This window comes from Cinclus cinclus, chromosome 22 (genome assembly GCF_963662255.1).
Source record: "Cinclus cinclus chromosome 22, bCinCin1.1, whole genome shotgun sequence".
Lineage (NCBI taxonomy): Eukaryota > Metazoa > Chordata > Aves > Passeriformes > Cinclidae > Cinclus > Cinclus cinclus.
Genome location: NC_085067.1, coordinates 5,277,246 through 5,297,723, shown reverse-complemented (window position 1 = coordinate 5,297,723; position 20,478 = coordinate 5,277,246). Strand labels below are relative to the sequence as shown.

Below are 20,478 nucleotides of genomic sequence, written 5' to 3'. Positions count from 1 at the left end.
TTGAGTTATATTTGAGTTTAATTTTGGTAACAGAGACTAAAAGCTGAACTTTGAGTGCAGTATTGTGACAGCTGTTGATTGGAATAAGCTTTGTTAATGTGAAGGGCAAAACCTTCTCTTGGATGCCCTGCCAGAGAAAACCACTGCTGTGACAGATTCCTGCAGGAGGAATTCCCTTCTTTTCCCCACTGCTGAGTGGGAATTCTGTCCTCTGGCTGCATGAAACAGGCACAGAGCTGCAATCAGCAATTTCTGAGTTAACAACTGGATGTTAGGAGGAAAAGGTTAAGTGGATAATGCTTTGGAGAGAAACAGGGAGCAGGCAGAAGGATCTTGTCCACTCAGGGATGTGTCCTGCAGTGCTGGCAGGGATGGAAAAGCCTGCAGGAAGCCAATCATTTAAAATGTTGGCGGTACCTCTGTGCTTGGAGCTCCTCCCAATTAAAAGCATCTGTGATTCCAAGTGCTCAGTGAACTATTTCAGCCCTGAACAGGCAGCTCTTCCTTGAAAATTCCTGTAGAGTACTCGTTTCATGGAGTTTTGGGAGGGAGAGTCAGTTTTCAGCCCACCTGATCTGCAAACCCAAAGCAGGTGAACTACAGAACACAGGTAAATGATTCTCTGCATTAACTGTTAGAATTGAGAAAAGTAAAGGTACAGGTGGAGTCATCCAGCAGCAGAATAAAGATTTATCTATGCCAGTGTTTGAATTAATCCTCTGATATTTGTCATAAAACACGGCATGTTCTTACTCCTTCTTGGAAATGGAATCCAACAGGCAGATTTTGAAACTATTTTCTATCTAAAAGTTATGTTCAGACTCTTATGCATGTCTAGGAGTCGTCTAATTTTTTTTCTTCTCATCTGTAGAAATGAAAATGTCTTTTGAACAATGTCATTTTATGAGGCTGAACTGAAAAAGAAATAATGATAAATAACGAGAGAAGCAATGCTTTTATTTTGAAGTTTTATTTTGAAGACTTAATCTTTTCTCGTCTGTTGGAAAAGTAATTTCTGTGTTGATTCATTGTAAAAAAAAAAATTAAAAATTCTAATTTTATTTAAAATTTTTTCTCCTCTTGCCAGACCTTAATTAATTTGGGATTAGGATTCCCATGGCACGTGAGCTAGAGGATAATTTGGAGTAGGAGGTGCCTTTGCGCCGCCCACGATGGTCGGGAAGCTGAAGCAGAACCTGCTGCTGGCGTGCCTGGCCATCAGCTCGGTGACCGTGTTCTACCTGGGCCAGCACGCCATGGAGTGCCACCACCGCGCGGAGGGGCGCAGCCGGGCCCCCCGAGGGGACGGCGCCGGGGCCAACAGGAGCCTGCCCTACAGCAAGGACATGCCCCTGATCTTCATCGGCGGCGTGCCCCGCAGCGGCACCACGCTGATGCGCGCCATGCTGGACGCGCACCCCGACGTCCGCTGCGGGGAGGAGACCAGGGTGATCCCCAGGATCCTGGCTGTCAAACAGATGTGGGCCAGGTCCAGCAAGGAGAAAATCCGCCTGGATGAGGCCGGGGTCACGGACGAGGTGTTGGATTCGGCCATGCAGGCGTTTTTGTTGGAGATCATCGTCAAGCACGGCGAGCCCGCTCCTTACTTGTGCAACAAGGATCCTTTCGCTTTAAAATCCTTGACTTACCTCGCCAGGATTTTCCCCAATGCCAAGTTCCTGCTGATGGTGCGGGACGGCCGCGCCTCCGTGCACTCCATGATCTCCAGGAAAGTCACGATAGCTGGCTTTGACCTGAACAGCTACAGGGACTGCCTGACCAAGTGGAACAGGGCTATAGAAACCATGTACAACCAGTGCATGGAGGTGGGCTTCCAGAGGTGCATGCTGGTGCACTACGAACAGCTCGTGCTGCACCCTGAGAGGTGGATGAGGACTCTGCTCAAGTTCCTGCACGTCCCGTGGAACCAGGCAGTGCTGCACCATGAGGAGATGATTGGAAAAGCAGGGGGGGTTTCTCTTTCCAAGTGAGTATGAGCCTTCGTCCTTCACCTTGTGCTGTTGTAGAATAGTACATTTTGTATGTAAAAATCACATCTCCCTCGGGCAGCTGATTTATGATGCATCTTGAGAAAAAGTCATTGCTAATTGCTAACGAGAGGACGCAGTCTCAAGCTGCACCAGGGGAGATATAGGTTGGATATAAGGAAAAAAATTTTCACGGAGAGAGTGATAAAGTACTGGAATGGTCTGCCCAGGGAGGTGGTGGAGTCACCATCCCTGGATTGTTTAAAAAAAGATTGGATGTGGCACTCTGTGCCATGGTCTAGTTGAGGTGTTAGGGCTGGGTTGGACTCGATGATCTTGAAGGTCTCTTCCAGCCTAGTCATTCTGTGAACTCTGTAATTAATGATCTGCAATCTCAGACTGGTTATGTGTGTGATGTGAACAAACTTTTAATGGTCAAGGTTGACTTGAATTTGAATATCTGATACCAGCTTTGCTTTTCTCTGTGCCCCAAAATAAACCTGAGCTGTTTTATCTAGACTGGTGTTAGCCATCCTAGCCAGATCACCCGTTTGATTTCAGCAGCAATATTGGTGTCAGTGCAAGAATGGCCTTGGGGATGAGTTTGCCAAGAACATCCTCTTCCAGGAAACTGGAGAAACTGCTCCAAGAGAATAGAAAGCAGAGTTGGCAGCTTTTCTCCTGGCATGTGTTCCCAAAAGGACAAGCATTTTGATGAAAATTAACCTTGTTGTAAGCAAATCTTTCACTATTCTGTTGGGCCATCTGTGTACCTGATTCAGCTGCTTTCAGAATCCAAAATTCAGCTCTGCTTAGAAAAACTAGATGGGTGGTGTTAAAAGAAAATCTGATTTATTCTCTGGTTAAACTAGTCAGGTTTCTTTGCCACTGTTCACAGCTGGATACATTCTGTGAAATGGATATATTCTGTGAAATACAGAAGCTGTTTCATCTTTACACTGAGAGAGAAAAATGTCAGTTTTTTGACACTCCTCCTATTTTTGAATCCACCAGATTAATTTTTTAAACACTGAATAAGAAGCCCAACTCCAGCAGCAAGGCCTGCCCAGTTAAATTATTCAGCTCCTGGATTTGGAATATTCAGCACTGGCCAAATGCTTCTGAGTGAGTGGCACCTTGCACAGCAAGCACACACAGACTGTTAACAGAGTAATTCATTTAAACTCCAGTTTTGAGAAATAAAATGGATATATTTCCTTCATTTAATGCCTAGGAACACAGCTGTGAATTTTCTAATATATTGTCAGAACATTTGATTTAAAGCAAATATAAAATTATTATCAGTGATTACAAAGAGAACTGAAGACTGAGGTAACAATTATATTTACACTGTGGAGGTTTCACATCACCACTCCCACTGAAGGAGCAGCCTCCACTGTGTTGCCAGGGTTATCAGGGAGGGATCTCACCCCTGGTTTTGGCAGTGATGTTTGACAGCACATTGAAAATGTGGAAATGTGAACCTGAAGCAGGGCACTGTGATACCTCCCTGCAAGCTGATCCACGTGGGAACTTTTCCTTAATTCTGGGGTTTCAGAAGCACCTGAGTGGGGGGAACTTACTTGTACTGAGATAAATGGCTGGCTGCCAAGCTTTAAGTGTCTTGTAAAATATCACTATGTATAATTCCCATTTCTAGTGAAATATTACTGCCTTACAGCTCCCAGATTGGTGTTTTTAAAAATTAATGGGCCTTTATATTGCAAAAGTCAATAGCCTTACTGAATTCTTGCTAGTATTTCTTATTAAATCTGGTGGAATGGGTGTGAGGAATTGAGAATATTAATTTCTAAAAATTCAGAAAATGGATTGTTCAAAGTCAAATGTGGCCTCATGTTTATTTTATTCTGTAAAACCTTCACATTTAAGGCAAAGGACTCTGGGTGTGTGCCTGTGGCCCTCAGATCAGTCTGGTCCCAGAGTTCTTTATGCTTTTATTATCTCTTAGGAGAGGATCTGGGGAAGCAATTTCTGATTTCAGGAGGCTCTGGCAATGGTGGGAAAAAGACTGAGAAATGGGTGTTATGTCTGGGGTGGGTTTATCTAATCAATACCCTTGCATTAGGTGATGAAATTTGGTTTTCAGTAGCAGGATTTGATAATGATTTCAGTGACTCAGACTTCCAAGGGCTGCAGAAAACCCAGTGAATATCAAAACCTTAAAAATGCCTGTGCTGTGTGTTTATGGGATTCCAGGTGAAATTATGCAGGGAGAGCTTGAGATTTCCCAGTTTGATGCCCTTGTTCCATTTAAAAGCTGCTGGGTTTGGTGTTCCCAACTGTGATATTGTAAAAACTTCTGGAAAAAAGCAGAGCCCCCTGCTTTAATCTCCTTTCACTCACCTGAAAGATCTCCAGATCTTGCAGACAGGCTCAGCCTCCACATTCATGCTGCTGCCTCAGGTCCAGCCTGAGATGCCTGGATGTGTTTTAATTGTTGGAGATATTTTTTGAAAAGAAATCTGACAGGTCTTACATCATCTTGAGATATTTAAAAACATTTTGAGAAAGAGATCGCTGTCACTAAAAGATCTTTATAACGATGCTGTTACCTGCTAATAAATGTTTAGAGTTTATTTCTCACCTTTTATTTGGATTTTTATCCAGGAACACTGCAAGGGCTGGAGGGATGTGCAGTGCAGGATTTGTAGGAGTGTGAATTCTGTGGTTTGAAGTCCCTGCCAACGTGGCTGTTGAAGGAATGCATTATGGACTCCATGCTCTACCCAGGATTGTTAATTGAGCTCTAGCATTTACCTAAATGAAAGCAGCTGTGCTGACCACTGATGTAAAGAAATGGCAACCCCTCTAGAGCAATTTTTATTAGGTTTATTATAGAAATAGCTGTCCAGGCAGAATTACTTCAGAATTTACTATATTTAGTACATAGCTCTCATTTGATTCTGCTACAGAGGCAGAATTATTTGGGGTTAGTCCTGTGTGCTTGCAGCTGCTCCCAAAGCTGAAACTCTTCCTAGAGCTGGAACCACTGCCATGTAATCATTTTCCCAATTTTTTTTTCTATTTGGATTTTTCCATTTTTCTTTCCTCGTGTCTCCAGTCTGTCTTCCCTCACAGTCCTCAGAAGTTCTTTATCTGAGCAATCTTTCCCACAGATTGTTTTATTTTCCTTCCCACGTTAATTGAAAGGACAGAGAGGGATTTAACCAGACCAAATGTGGAGCAGTGGATTTTTTATCAGTACTTGGGAGCAGCTAAATGTAGTCCCTGCTATCAATCACCAGGAAATGTTTCATGCTGAGGGGATTGTTAGCAAAGACTACAGTGGCAGAGGGACAAAACACACATTTAAAAATCTGACATCAGGATGAAGAATCCATATGTGACAAATTTAAACAAAATGGATCTATACACACATTTTTGGGGTCCAGCAAGCTCTTAGCCAGGTCCATTACCTGCTCCTCCCAGGATCATCCTGATTTTAAATGCTCAAATCAATTTGCAGTTTTGGTGAAGAGGTTTTAGGTTTGGCTGGCTCTGTCTGAGGACCATAAATGTTACTTTTTCAAGCACCTGATAATTTTTTCCTCAGTGTCCCAATCTACCTCTGGACTCCTGTTGTGGTGCTTTGGCCTCTGCTTTGCTGCTTAGAACTTCTAAATCTCAATTTTTAGCAGCTCTTTCCTTGATAATTTGATGTGGATTCAGATGCTCATCTTCTAATTAGAAAGATCACAAAAAAAAAACCACCAGTGCCTAAACTTTTTAATTTTCCATCCAAACTTGTAAGCTCAGTCCTCAGAAGGCTGAAATTCAGTCCCAACTCCCAATTTTGGTCCCAAAATCCCCTTCTGAGAGCCTGCCTTTGGTTTGAGTCTCTTGAAGGGGATAAAGCTGAAAATTCTGGGATTATTTTTGAGGGGTTTTTGTTTGTCACATCCTTCTCAACTTCCATAAAACACCAATCTGAAGGCCCTGCTTGCCAAGATATCTTCCTTATGACCATTTCCCTGTCAGGTTTGTTCTTTGTTGATTGTATTTAAATTATTTCCCCTTACTGCCCTTGCAGCATTGGATGACTGATTTCCTTCCTCTGGCCTGGGAGGATTTTAGCTCTGATGAGGAGTGAAAAAAGAGGAGCAAGGTGAACTCTGGTGACTGGTGTGTGCTAAACATCAGGTGTGAGGCAGACACAAATATTCCTTTTATGTAAAAGGAATATATAAATGTCCAATAATGTCTTTCTGAGGTCAGAAAAAAAAAGTTTTAAATTGTTTTAGAGTAAAAACTCAGGAATTTTCAATTACTTGGCCTGAATTCTGCTCCAGAAATAAGCACAGTAAAGAGGTTGTGTTTCTTACAGTCATGAAGACAGAACAAAGCAATGCCAGATTTCTTCCCTGGAAAAAGAAAACACAACAAAAACACTCCACAAAAGTAGAGCAAAAATGAAAATTATATTAGGACTGCTGCTTAAATGAACAAGAAATCAGTTATTTTCTAAATATGACAATGATTGTGCACTCGCCTTTAAGATCTGTGTAAAGACTAAACAATCCAAGGAATGGTTATGACAAATATTTCTGGAGTTTGTAGCTTTCTGTCATCTCAGGTCTCTCTTTTATGAAACAAGTTAAAAAAAAAAAAGACGAAGCACAGAATGGTTGTGAGAAATTGAAGTAACACATGGATGAGAATTCAGAATACAGCTTTTAATGCATCCTAGACAATTAAACAGCAAACGTGCCAGTGGGAGAACAGATTTATATGTAGCTGTGGTTTTTACTTTTCACTTAACAGCTCTTGGGCTTTCTCTGCTGCTTTTATGGAATGAAGAAGTTGTTTCAGCACAGTGTGAGAGCCTAAACCAGGCAGCATCTGCAAATATTGTGCAAATTGTTCTCATTAAAGCTTCACTTCCCCTCAGCTCTGTAGAAAATACAAAATTTTGAGAGGGAAGGAAGAAGAATGGGAGAACAAAAAAAAAAAAACACCAAACAAAACAAGCTAAAGATTTTAATACTATTGAAGAATAATTGGTTGGAATGAAAAATACTATTTTTTTTTCTCCTTCCTCAGGGTTGAAAGATCCACAGACCAAGTGATCAAGCCAGTGAACGTGGAAGCCCTGTCCAAGTGGGTTGGGAAGATCCCAGCTGATGTCCTGCAGGACATGCCAGTGATTGCCCCCATGCTGGCCAAACTGGGCTATGACCCCTATGCCAACCCCCCCAATTATGGGAAGCCAGATCAGAAAGTGGTGGAAAACACAAGGAGGGTAAGGCTTTAGTGTGTTTAATTATTGACTGGAGGGATGTGAGCTCCAGAACAGGAGTCTTGTGTTTGGGCTGGGGAATTTGAAGTCTGTTTCTGATACTTCATTCACTGTGTGTTTTCTTTGGGGGAAAAGGAAAGAATTCTTTGGGGCCTTGAGCTGTGCTCCTTGGTGTGTGGAGCTGAACCTCTTGAGAGCTGCCTAGAGAATTGGGGAATTGGTTAACAATGGAAAAATCTTGCTTTTCTGGATTTCAAACTTGATGGATGAGCTCAGTTTTTTTGTGTATGAGGGTTGGCAGAAGCTCTGTCACAAAATTGCACCCCAAATACTTGGTAGAGTTTGAAAAATAACCCATGGAAAACAGCCCACCATGATCAAAATGTCTGATTTTTCAATTCTTTGTAGAACAACCCAAAGATGGAGAAAGGTCTGGTGCTGATTAACCTAAACTCAAGGATTTGAGTCTGAATTTAATGTTGGAATTTGGGTAGTTGGGCTGTAGTGTTGTTTATCCCTGGAGGTATCCATTGAAAAACTCATTGCTATTGTTGGAAATAGAATTAATAGCTCTGCTTCTGTTCTTTTGTGCATGTATAGTTTATTAAAAGAAGGTGACTTTTGGTGCTGCAGCAGAATCATCAGGGAAAAAATGGAATTAAACAGTTTAAAAGGACTCTCTTTCACCAGCCTTCTGATCCTGAAATAACTGCTTAGAATGCTGATGGGATAGATAGGAGTGAAAAAGGAATTGGGGTTTGTGAAGTCTCTAAACACTTCTGCATTATTTCCTTGTAGAAAATATGTCATTAATCATTAATCACTGTATTAAAGGCTGGCAGGTTGTTGTAATTCATAGCTGACAGCTCAGCGTGGAAAGAGTAACCCACCCTTTTTGGTTATAATTAAAAGTTCCCCAGTTTAAAAAGCTCTCAAACAAATTAGCTTTTCTGCACTCAGTTAAAAGAAGTGTTGAATACTAGAAATTGCAAATTGTATTGGTTGTGTCTTACTGAGAAAATTGCCACAACCTTTTACTGCTGAGGCTTCCACCTCTGTGGGGCAAGCTCAGGCCAAGCTGTAAAAATTACCTGGATTTCTATCTCTTCTTGAAATGGATTTGATTTCAAAATACAGGACAGGAATTCAGGTAATAACACCAGGGGCATCTCTGTAAAGAAATAAAAACCTAATTTCAAAGGCTGAGGGTTTACTGAGGCTTTTTCCAAGTCTGCTTTGAAGGATTTGTTTGTTTACTGATGCTAAGAGCAGCTGTTAAAAACTGAAGCTGATCTAAATATTGCAGACATATGGAACACTCATTAATATTTTGGCTGCTATTTTAATTTAATGGCTTTACTTACAGCCCCAGACAGCATTCTAATTTTGTTGGTTTTTTGTAGCACCCAGTATATATTTTTCTAGTCACTCGTTCTTTGCCAAAATTCCATTTGCATGTGTGGTTTGTGCAGATAAAATGAGGGAGGTGTTCTGAATGAATGCTAAAAGCAGGAAGGTTCATCTTCAAAACTTAGAACATGTCTTTAAACATAGAGCTACATAAAGATTTCAAACTGTTTCGGACTCTGGTGTGTGAGTTTGGCCCATCAGGGACAGTCCTTGTGGGGTTTCCTTTCTCCTCCAGGATCCTGTGTTAATTTATTCCTTGCTGCTGCAGCCTGGAGAAGAAGACATTTATTTAAATGGATAAAAGAAGTAAATCTGGGTTTTTCCAGCCTTTTGGAGCTGGCACTTGGCAAGTTAAGTCTGTTCCTGTGTACTCTGAGCTGGTGAATTTGTAAATCACTGTAGCACTTCTTTTGCTCTTGCTTTCTATAAATTTCTTCACCTGGGATAGCCTTTCACAGAGTTTTGTACTGGATATCTGGAATATGGAGTATGGATGAAGCTGGCCAAAGAAAATCTCTCCAGAATTGCTTTTCAGTGCATAGTAAGAATATCTGGATCTTGTTTGTAGCCATTTATTGGCTCATTTTGTGTTTGGAAGCAGTGCTCTTATATTTGTATTTATATTTGTGGTCTCCAAGACTTTAAAGTGAACACAGAACTTGAATTGTATTCATTGAAAACAGATAAAGTTTAGGCTTCTACAGCTGGGTAAAATCTGTCCCTTCTTGGAAAAGACCACAGATTGCACTTAAGAGTGAAAATAATGCTCAGCAATTTAAAGCTGCTGCTCATAATCCCAAAAATGAGAGCCAGTAGTGTAAAAATTCCTAAAACAAGGGCTGATACTGGAGAAAAATGGAAAGAGATGGCTGTTGTGGTACAAAATATCAGTTTTCCTCAGCTTTGTGAACACTCAAGTGTTGTTTTTTATTCCACTTTTCTCCTTGTCTGTCCCCTGCTGGTGACTTCCATAGGTACAGCTTAAATATATATATGTATTTTTTTAAGAAAAATTCAGTCTGGGGACAGAATGATGATTTTCTCCAGCTAAAGGACAGTGCTTCAATTAGAAATGCTATCTCCTTGTAGGTAATGCAAGACAAGCAATGGTCTCTGCTAAATTTGGATTTTTTGCTTGCCTGTTACCCGTGTAGGACACTAAAACGCTGAGGTTTGCTTTCTGTGCTCCTGCAGCACAGCACAAAAATAACAAGAAACAACCTGGGTTTGTTCTTGGACATCTCTGCTTTTGTTTGAGGAACTAACAGAGCACGAAGGGAACTGCACCTCTTGTTGTGTTGCTTTCCCAGTGCTGTGTTAGGAAATAAAACATCTCTGACAGGATCTGCACTGGGCGAGTTCAACAGACTTTTCTGATGTTTTCCCTAACAAAGGCATTAACTTTTTGTTTGTCTGTTTTCTGTTAAGCCTGACAATATTGTCTCTTCTGACAGCTTCTCTTGTCTCAGCTCAGGAATGCAGAGCAGGGAGAGCGAGGCCTGGCCCGGGGTTGTGCTGCTCAGCAGATCTCTGCATGTGACCTCTCCAAGGAGGTGCATTTTGCCTTCCCTGCATATGTTGTGGTTTTCTTGTAATTCTGTTGCTGATCTGGTAATTTATCACTGCTAGGGTTCTTTCCTTATAGATACATAATTACTTGTTGTTCCCCCCTAGAGTTTTAACAAATTCTACATCCCGAGCAGAAAGGAAATCAACATCGTGAAATAAAGGAAGTTTTCATCTGCAAATTATGGAGAAAAAGCAAATAATGAAGCTGTGTGTGTGAGCTGGTAGTCCAGTCTCTAGGGGGTGAAATACAAAAGTGCTTCATTCCTCATTAGAACAGTATGTGATGTGTCCTTATCAGTACTGTGAGAGTGTGTAAAAGTGAATTTCAGCAGTTTGCCAGAAGCCAGCAGAAGAGGAGGAGGGAGAGCAGCTCCCAGCTGCAGAGCTCTGCCTCCTGCCCAGGAGAAGCTGCATTGTTGTGTTATGGCTGGCACAGTGGTTTCCTCTCCCATCTGTAGTGAATTACATCAGATTTTCTTTGGCACGTCCTTCCCACTAAATAAATTTGTATGCTTGCAATACGCACTGCAGTAAGTTCTTTTAACTTCTTCATGGAGTTATTCTCCCTGTCCTGGAGAGATCCAGAGGTGGAAGTTACAGAATTCCAGGGGAAGAGCCATGATTTTCACCAGGACTGTTCAAATACAGTGGTTCTTTTACTGAGAGCCCAGAGCTCTTCTCCAGCTCTGGTTTATGTTCAGCTGATTGCAACATGCAGAGATAAAACCAGAGCTGACTCACTGCAGTCTCATGCCTGGTTTGAATTGTGGGGAACCATCTCCTGTTCAGAGTCAAAACATCCACGACAACCAGGACTTCGGGGGGTTGTCTTTGAGATTTTAAGGGCAGGAGCATTCTCTGATAAAGATTTATGCCAAGGGATGAGGATAATTGTCCTGTCAGGGGTGCTTGAATGCCCAGCTGCTCAGGGCCCTGCATCTTCGTTTTCACTGATCAAAAGGCATTTGGCTTTGTGGGCGTTTTCTTTGGTATTTAAAACAAAATTTGGGGGTTATTCCATCTTCCTTGTGACTACAACAGCTCAGACTTCGTCAGTGTCCTCTAAATTTGTTTAATATTCCCTTTAGTGGGTGTTTCTTCCAACATGTGGATTCCCAACTGCATTGTTTTTCTCCTGAGTGCTGCTATCTCATTTTTACAACAAAAGAAACCCCAACCCCCTTAACTCTACATAAATATGATTAATAATGAATAAAGAGACTTATTACCAACCAAAATGCAAACTGAGGTGTGGTTACAAGCTGCCTTTTGGCAGACATTGCTGGGTCTGTGTAAGATCCTGCTCTCTGTCTTGTCCCTGCTGGATAAACATTTGCATCTCACATGGCCCTTCCTTGGCAGGTCCAGCAGAGGTGAAGAATTGTGTAAACCTTTAAAGCTGCCTTAAAAGTTCAGGAAAATCTGAAAGATGAGGGCACCTCTATGTGCTGTGGAGTTCTAGAAAGGGGCTCAGCTTTGGTTTTGCCAGTGTTCTTCATTTCATTTCTTTTTTCTTTTACAATTAAACACCAGCAGCCTTACACTCTGCAACTTGGGTGTTTTAAAGTTTACCAAGCCCAAGCACACTTGGTTGCAGGGTGACTTTAAAAAAAAAAAATTTTGTGTACTGGAACTGACCAAGTATAATGGGACTCTTTTCAAAGCAGACAGGAAAGTGGGTGAAAAGAAATGTTTTAATCTTCTATAAAAAAGAATTATAGGTTGCACTTCTGTTCTGAAGTTCTCCCTGTGTTTTTAAAGGGGTTTTCTCAGGCAACTGGATGTGAAACTTATTTTCTGATCTCTTTTTGAGAATAATATCCATTCAATTTGGCTGTAAGAATGTGTTTTGGGTTTTTTTTAATAGAACAGTTTGAATACTGCCAACACTGAACAACAAACTGACACAGGCTTCAGATCCCCCTCTTCTGGAATTCTATTTGGAATTATTATTATTATTGCAAAATAAGTCCCTTAGAAATGGTAAACCCCATTTTTTCCTCAATTTTACTGAATTCTTCCTTAGACTGGAAATAATTCCAGTATCCTGCTTCTGTCTCTCTAATGCCAGTGTGAGTGATGTGTTTTACACTTACAAATTGGTCAGAAGAGAATTTGGAATCTGAAGCATGTTTAATTTCCTTGGCTGCAGATGGAGTCATTGTTTTTTAGAATTTCTGGATTGCTGGTGATCCCTGGGTTTTGATTAATTTATGTTTTTGGAACTACTTTAAACCAGTTTTTATGCAGTCTCCTCCTGACAAAACCAGCCCTTAGGTAATGTCAATTCTGAACCAAAATTTGTGTGTTAAGCCTAATCTTGGGCCTGCCACTGCTTAGATTTGCCTTTGTAAATTGTGAATATTGTATGAAATACCCTCAAAACTTTTGCTTTCCAGTGACATTATTCTTCTTAATACTGCTGATCTTGGCTGTCTGCTGTTAGATATTTATTGAGGGTAAATGCTGTTCCTGCAAAGGTGAAGTTTTTAGAGCAGACACAAATCTAGATGTGGAATATAAAAATTAGACTGAGTCATAACTGCAGGAGAAGGAAAGGCGAAGGAGTCTGGAGAGACAGCCTTGGGTTTGGTCCAGGTTCTGAATCAGTTACAAAGTGCTGTCACCATCAGGATTAATTGTTTTTGAGAATTCCCAGAAAAGGTGAAGGCTCCTGGCTGTTCCTTCCAGCATCAGCACCACCTAACAAAACCTCCTGCTGACCCTTGCTGAGGTTATTCTGTAACATTATTGCTGTGACAATATTGTTTTGTAGCTTCCATTCCCCTTCTCCAGGACACGGCCTGCATTTTAAAGGTTGGGTAAAAGCAGAAAATGAGAAACCCTCTCCTTGATTTTATAAATATTTATAGTAGAGCAAGACTCCAATAGCCACACACTGAATTTCCACCCAGAGTGACTTTCCTTAATGTTCCCATGGGAATGCCAGTGGCCTCTGGCTGAATACAGATGAGAGCTGTTCCTCTTTTATCTAAACCATGCAATATCAGAGTATCACAATGTGTGTGTGGAGTAATTCCTGCTCTCAGTGAAGCCTGCTCGTTTGGATGCCAGGGATGCATTGGGGTGGGAATCCAATCCCAAAACAGGATCTGCTGGGCAGGAAACTCAGAGCTGACTCAGCTGCAGTCCCAGGCCACTGCAGAATATTGACAAGCTGGGCATGGTTTGTGTTCTGGTCATCTGCACATGGGGGAGCAGAGAAAATTGGAATAAACATCCCCTGACTTCCTGGAGCTGCTTCCTTTGCTGCAAACCAGGGAGTGCAGCCCAGAGAGAGGCTTTGGAGTAGCCCCATTTCCATTTCATGCCTTTATGGAATTTTTCTGTGTGGCTGTGGAGTAGCCCCATTTCCATTTCATGGCTTTATGGAATTTTTCTGTGGGGTTTTGGAGTAGCCCCATTTCCATTTCATGGCTTTATGGAATTTTTCTGTGTGACTGTGGAGTAGCCCCATTTCCATTTCATGGCTTTATGGAATTTTTCTGTGTGACTGTGGAGTAGCCCCATTTCCATTTCATGTCTTTATGGAATTTTTCTGTGTGGCTGTGGAGTAGCCCCATTTCCATTTCATGGCTTCAGGGAATTTTTCTGTGTGACTGTGGAGTAGCCCCATTTCCATTTCATGGCTTCAGGGAATTTTTCTGTGTGGCTGTGGAGTAGCCCCATTTCCATTTCATGGCTTCAGGGAATTTTTCTGTGTTGTTTTGGAGTAGCCCCATTTCCATTTCATGGTTTTATGGAATTTTTCTGTGTGACTGTGGAGTAGCCCCATTTCCATTTCATGGCTTTATGGAATTTTTCTGTGGGGCTTTGGAGTAGCCCCATTTCCATTTCATTGCTTTATGGAATTTTTCTGTGTGGGTTTTAGTAGCTCCATTTCATGGCTTTATGGAATTTTTCCAAATAGGTTTCTGCCCTTTTTTAATTCTTATTTTGAAATGATTACGCAAGACCACAGTCATGACATTGGGATGATCAGTCTTTATGCTTCAGTAGACAGGATGGTAAAACTCTTCAAGTACACTTCTGTATTGGGGAAAAAAAAAAAAAAGAAGAGCAGAATACATTTTTTTGCCCTTTGGAATGTTTATTCTCAGAAGAAAGGAGCTTTTAAAAATTATCCTCCAGAGAGAAGACAATATGTTGCCAAAATAATTGATGTTCTAGCATTAGTGGATGCTAACAACACAAAAATCCCTTATTTTCTTTTTTTTTTTCCTTTCCCTTGACAAGCTCTTCAGCATTTCAAACAATAGTGAATGAGGGCTTTGAGTAGTATAATTTCTTGTTTGTTTTTCCAGGTCTATAAAGGTGAATTTCAGCTTCCTGACTTCCTCAAAGAAGTGCCACAGGTACAGTATTGAATTAATTTCCTTTTTGTGGGTGTAGCAACAAATGATATCAAACAGCCTTTATAAACCACTCATGAGCTTGATTTTTCTGATTGATGGCAAGATCTGCTGATTATCCATGAGGTGGAATTTTGAGCTCAGGATCCCAAACCTCTCCTGAATCCACGTGTAACTCCAGAGCTGAGTGGTGTTTGTCATCCTGAGCTGCCTGAATGTTGCTGTGAAATGGAAGGAAAAATCAAGCCTCTTTTCTGGACCAAACTCAAAGTTTTTTACTTGTAGAGGAGCTTTATCTTTTGTTATCTTGGTTTAAAGCAAGTCTAGTCCAGAGGGCAGAGTTCTAAGTACTAAGTATTTAAAAATAAATAGAGATGTTGTCAAAGTGAACCCAGCCATGGATAGGGGTGGTGTTGATTTGATAGTCAAGTGTCCTATGGAACTTCAGGTTGTGCTGAAAATTCACAATTTAGTATCCCCCAAATACTGCTCATTGTCATCAGCTCCTCAGGGGGGAGCTGCCAAAAAAACCAAAAATTAAAACCCTTATTGTGAAGCTCTCAAACTGTGGGATCTTGTGGATATCACAGAATTATAAAATCCCAGAATGGTTTGGGTTGAAGGGACCTTAAAAACCTGCCATGGGCAAGGACACCTTGCACTATCCCAGGTTGCTCCAAGCCCTGTCCAGCCTGGCCTTGGACACTTCCAGGGATGGGAGAGGTTAAAAATACCCAGGAATCTACCACAGACAAAGCATTTTGACTTATTCATTTGTTCAAATAAAAATGATTTGATTAAAAAGGAAAACTGATTTCTTTTGTTCCAGCCAAAGAAGACAGTAGAAAGGAAGTCTCGTGGCAAGATAAAATGAACATGATCAGTAAAGTGGCATAGCTGTAGTGTGTGTCTCATGTTTTCAGAAAATAACCCTGCTGTGGCCACCAGATCTTTCTGAGCAGCCTTTGTGTGATCTCTAACGTGGGCTTGGCTTTTTCCTGCCTGTTTGCCTGCTTGGATCACTCAGTGCTCCTGCTTTGCTCAGCTCTGGAGAACCATCCCAGCCCTGCTGCTGCCAGCACTGTCCCTGTCACTGAGTGTCTGCTCCGTGTGTGCTGCTGGGTTCTCAGGAGCCTGCTGGGGTCACTCCTGGGGCTTCCACTGGGATTGCTGCTGGGATTGCAGGATTAGCCACAGCTAAAGCTGCAGGAGCAGGCTGTGCCTTTACAGGAGGGGAAATATTGCTGAGAAGGATTGATGGAAAACGCAGGGAGATCCTTCAGAATGGAGCACACCGTGTAGAGATGGTGTGCTAGCAAAAAAAAAAAAAAAGTCCTTGATTTTGAAGAAATCCTTGGTTAAATCCTTCAAATCCTTGTTTGCATATGTTATCAGTTAAATTATGCTGTTTGTGGTTTTCAATTATCCTGGGATACCCAGAAGAACCTGACTGATAAATTCCTTCTTCGCTCCGTAGAATAAGCACATAATTTAACACTCCATGCTAAATTCCAGGAAGTGGATTTATACAATTAGCTTGGTTTAAATACAATATTTACCAAAATCTGAGCAGATTTAGCCATAGCAAAGAAAGACCATCTAAAAGACAAAAAAACCCAAAAAACAAAACAAAACAAAAAGCACTGTGGAGGAGTAAAAAAATATTCCTTAAACCATAAAAACTTGATCAAAATGATGCTGATAGTATTCTTTAACTAAACAGCTCAAAGGTTTGGAGAACAGACCTTGGTAATGATATTTTTGTTTTCTAATGTAAAATACCTATTTATATTTTTTTGACAGACTGAACCTATGGAATAGAAGAGAAAATGGACATTTCTTGCACAGAAGGTAGTAAAAGAGCATTGCAGTTCTGCTCATTTGTTGCTCTTAATTTCAGCTGGTTTTTGCTTAACTTCTGTAACTTCATGGGTAAGATAAACATGAAGTTATGTTTTTTAAAGGAAACTGCTAAAGATGAGTTGGTTTGTAATATTTCATTTAACATCTCATAGCCAGTATTTTCAAAAAGCTGCATTTTAGTCACTGAATAAACAGTGATAAAATTTTGCAGGGAGCTGAGTAAATTCCAGACCAGTTAAGGAATGAGTGATGCAAGATTTCCTGTGTTAATGCAGGATTTTCACTTGTCAGCCCTGCTATCAGATGTATTTTGCTAAAAAGATGGCAAAATTTAAATCCAGTTTAAAAACAGCCCAAAGCAGTGTGCCCTACAAATATCCCCAAAATAGATCCTTTTGTGGCCATAAATATAAACACCCTAAATATAGCCAAAAGCATTACTCTATGTGGAAATATGGATCTAAAAACTTCCCAGAGATGAATTACAGGCCTTCCCTGTGAAATCAATAGAGAAACCATCATCTTTTCACACAGTCAATTTAAAATGACTCAAGCATCAACCTCATTCTGCCACTTAGCTCTGAAAAATAGATTTCAAGCTGCAATATTTCTGTCTAAAGCTGCTGCCCAGTTTCTGAGAAACCAGCCTGGGAACTTCCCAGTATAACTTCCCACTGGGTCACAAGGGTTTGGGATGGAAGTGGAAAGTAGTGGAAAGTAATTTTTTTTTGTACTGTGCTCCAAGCAGTCTCACTAATATGAAATAAAGGATGGACAAAGCAGCCACATTCCTTATAGAAATGGGATTTTTCCACCTGCTGAAACCACACTGGCTACTCTGAATTCTGCATTATTTGTAATTCCAAAATGCTGTCCAGAATAAAAATTGAATTTTTAATTAAAAATCCTGAATATTACCAGCAAAGCTCCAACATAACTTTATTTCTTTATTCTTAGAAGATCAACTGCTGCCTTTTCCATGGGAATGATCCCTCAGGCCTGTCCCCCTGGGATCAGAGGAGTGCTGCTCATGGCCTGCTCTCTTCAGAATGTTCTCTCCTGTTTCTTTCGTCCTTTGTTCCAAATTTTGCTGTTGTGAGCGCATGTAAATCTGTTTAAAAACAACAAAAAAATCACTGATGTTAATGTAGAACTGCATTACATTCGCACAACTATTTTCTCTTAAGGTTTTAAAAAAATGCAAAAGCAATGCCTGTCTCTGAAATTGCTCCTCTGTTTTAATTGCAGGGCTCTATCTTCAAAGATTTTTTTGTTTCTTGTAGCAGTTTGGTTTTAAATGTACAAAGCTTTCAAGAGTGGTCTGTGCTTGTCCTGGAAGATTTTTGGTGAAGCAGTTGTTTTATTCATATGTGGAAAATGTTAAATATATTTTATTTAAAAAAAGGTTGATAAATTACATATACAATTACAATTCAATGATCTTTTGTATTTTATTTTTCAAAATAAATGCTTTAAATGTGATTTTTTTGTTTATTTATTTCTTAATGAATGGTTTTGCTTCCAACTTAAGATTTAAATAGTTCAAGATATTGATGTATTAGTTATAATTCAAGATACTGATGTAAGGGAAGATATGATCTCACATCCCAGGTTTGGATCTTATTTTAAAGTTTGCAATTTAATGCTTTTTGTTTGCTTTTAATAGCTGTGTGGTGATGAAATAGTAAATTGGAGTGTCCCACTGGGAGGAATAAAGTGAGATTTGTTTACTGCAGGAAGAAGTAGGTAACTTTTAGACTCCTGACTTTTGTTCCTCAAAAGCAGTTTCGTTCAGAGATGCTCTGCTGGGAGGGAACTGCTCCTGTGAGTTGCGTGCTGAAGTTTCCATCTTTGGGATACGGTGTGGAACCGGGTAATTTCCAGAAGGTGTTTTTGGGATGGTTGTTGTGTCTCGGTTTCCGCCGCCCTCGGCAGGTTCGAGGTGCTGAAGGTGGTTTCGGCCTTCCCCCCCGGTTTTGAGAGGAGTTCTTGCCAAAACGTTTGTATTTCCTGGGAGTTTTTCTTTCCCTCCCTTTGGGATACCTGACTCCCGGTGCCCGAAGGAAGCGGGATCTCCCCGCTCCTTCCCACGCGCGGTGCCGGGGCCTCCCCTGCTGCCGGCTGAGGGCAGCGCGGCCCTGCCGCTGCCGAGGCCGCTAATGAACCCCTGCTAATTACCGCTGGGCGGTAATTCCCTGGGAGCCGCGGCCACTGAGGGATGGCCCCGGTGCCGCCGCCGGTGCCGCCGGGGCGGCTCCGCCCGCCGGGACCCGGATGGGCCCGTACGTGACGCGGGCCGCGGCCGCTCCCCCGGGCCGGAGCCGGAGCCGGAGCCGTGAGCGGGCACCAGGTGAGGAGCGCGGGTGGCGACAGCTGGGCCCGCTGCCCTCATCCCCTCACCATCCCCGGCCGGGCTCTCCCCGCCGCAGGGGCTCCGCTGCCGGTGAGGGAGCGGCGGGGAGGCCGCGGGGCTGGAGGGGTCGGGCGGCGTGAGGGGAGCGGAGGGGCCGGGGCCAGCCCCTGGCCAGCGGTGGAACCGGGCAGGCTCTCACCCTGGCGGAGTCACCCTGGCAGTCGCCGAGAGTTAATTATTAATCAGTTATTAATGAATTAGCGGTTATTCGCTTGGTTCTCGGCGTGCCCGCCGCCTGGGTTCGTGCTGCCCCATGCAGCCGCTGTGCTGGCTGATGTGTGTGTGGGATGCTCCTCGCAGCTTCAGACGGCTCCGAGCTGTAAAAGCTGTGGGATTGTGTGTGAGGGGCAGTGCCGGGCACCAGTGAGTGCAGCCTCAGTGTCCTTTCCCCAGTCCAGGTGTCCCTGCTGTCCTGTCCTGTCCTGTCCTGCAAGGTCACTGTGATGCAGAGTCCCTCTCTGCCCACACACACGCCCTGTCTTTGCTCTCAGCTGCACGAGTTGGGTTACGCTGCCCTTTCATCATCACTCTGTGGTGTTGTTATCATCACTCTGTGGTGTTGTTTACGACTGGAGATGCTGGGATTTTACAGCCCAGGATTCTCCAGGCCAATGTATAACACAGTTTATTGCAGGTCAGACATCCCAGCCCCTCTTCCAGGATGTTTCTTTGCTGTTCTGACACAGATTCATTGGAATTTACTGGATGTTGTATTTTTTCCCTTTATGTTCCTACAAACCCTTCGATCATCTCTGTCTCCTGAAGCTGGTGATGCAGACACTGCTAAATTAGCCCTCATTCTACCCCAGTTTCCCTTTAAAAAGGGGAAGCCTTCTAACAATCCAGCTGGTATCTCCTCAAAAAAGCACATCCCAAAGAGTTACCTTTGAACAGGAGTTTGTGTGGGACCCCTGTGATGGGTTCATACATCAGAACCTGGATGAAAAGGCCTTTGACTGTATAACCTGTATGTCATTTTTGGTGATGTGTAACTGTTTTTGTGTTTGTAACTTTGCCAACACTGGTGTAGCCTCAGAAGATATTTAAGAAAAAGGTGTTTAAACCAATATGGAGAAGTTGAGAGAACAGCAGAGCTTTGAAGAGGTTTTATAAATCTTAGCATCAAGCCCAGTTCAAGGGCTGCTGTGACTCCCTGGGGAATGAAGCCAAACTGGCAGGGCCAGTTCATTTACTGAGCTTTCTTTGCTGTGTGTGTCAAATATCTGAGCTGTCCTCAGCAAAGCTCCAGGAAGCAATCCCTACTTTTAAATGACAGGTGGAAGGACTGGAAGGAGGCATTTCTGGTAGAGTTGGGTGCTGCTGATGTGTGGTTCAATCAAATATTTGATTTAATGGTTCTTTTGTTTATTGGTGGCATTTTCCTATTAACTATCTGTTGATCTAGACCTAGATGTGTTTACAAGTGAAATGAAGGCATATGCTTAGTTCAAATAAATCAATTCTGTAATTTTAATGAGATATTTAAGGAATATTTTTACACATAGTTAAAAATAATTATTGCACGTGCCTTAAGTGCAAAGAAAAGGATCAGCCCAGGTTTGGATGGGGCTTGGAGCAACCTGGTCTATGGACTCTATGGCAGGG

At 42.0% G+C, this 20,478-nt stretch overlaps 1 protein-coding gene across 2 annotated transcripts; it reads left to right on the top strand.

The window, feature by feature from the left end:
* The first annotated feature begins 1,172 nt into the window (after positions 1-1,172).
* Positions 1,173-16,418, top strand: TPST1 (tyrosylprotein sulfotransferase 1). 2 transcript variants are annotated; one of them, XM_062507155.1, is made up of 4 exons: positions 1,173-1,987; positions 7,050-7,248; positions 14,550-14,600; positions 16,401-16,418. In XM_062507155.1, the coding sequence occupies exons 1-4, from the start codon at positions 1,173-1,175 to the stop codon at positions 16,416-16,418; spliced, it is 1,083 nt and encodes a 360-aa protein (XP_062363139.1). The 2 variants fall into 2 exon arrangements, with proteins under 2 accessions (XP_062363139.1, XP_062363138.1); XM_062507154.1 differs by lacking the exon at positions 16,401-16,418 and adding an exon at positions 15,427-15,471.
* Positions 16,419-20,478: the final 4,060 nt, after the last annotated feature.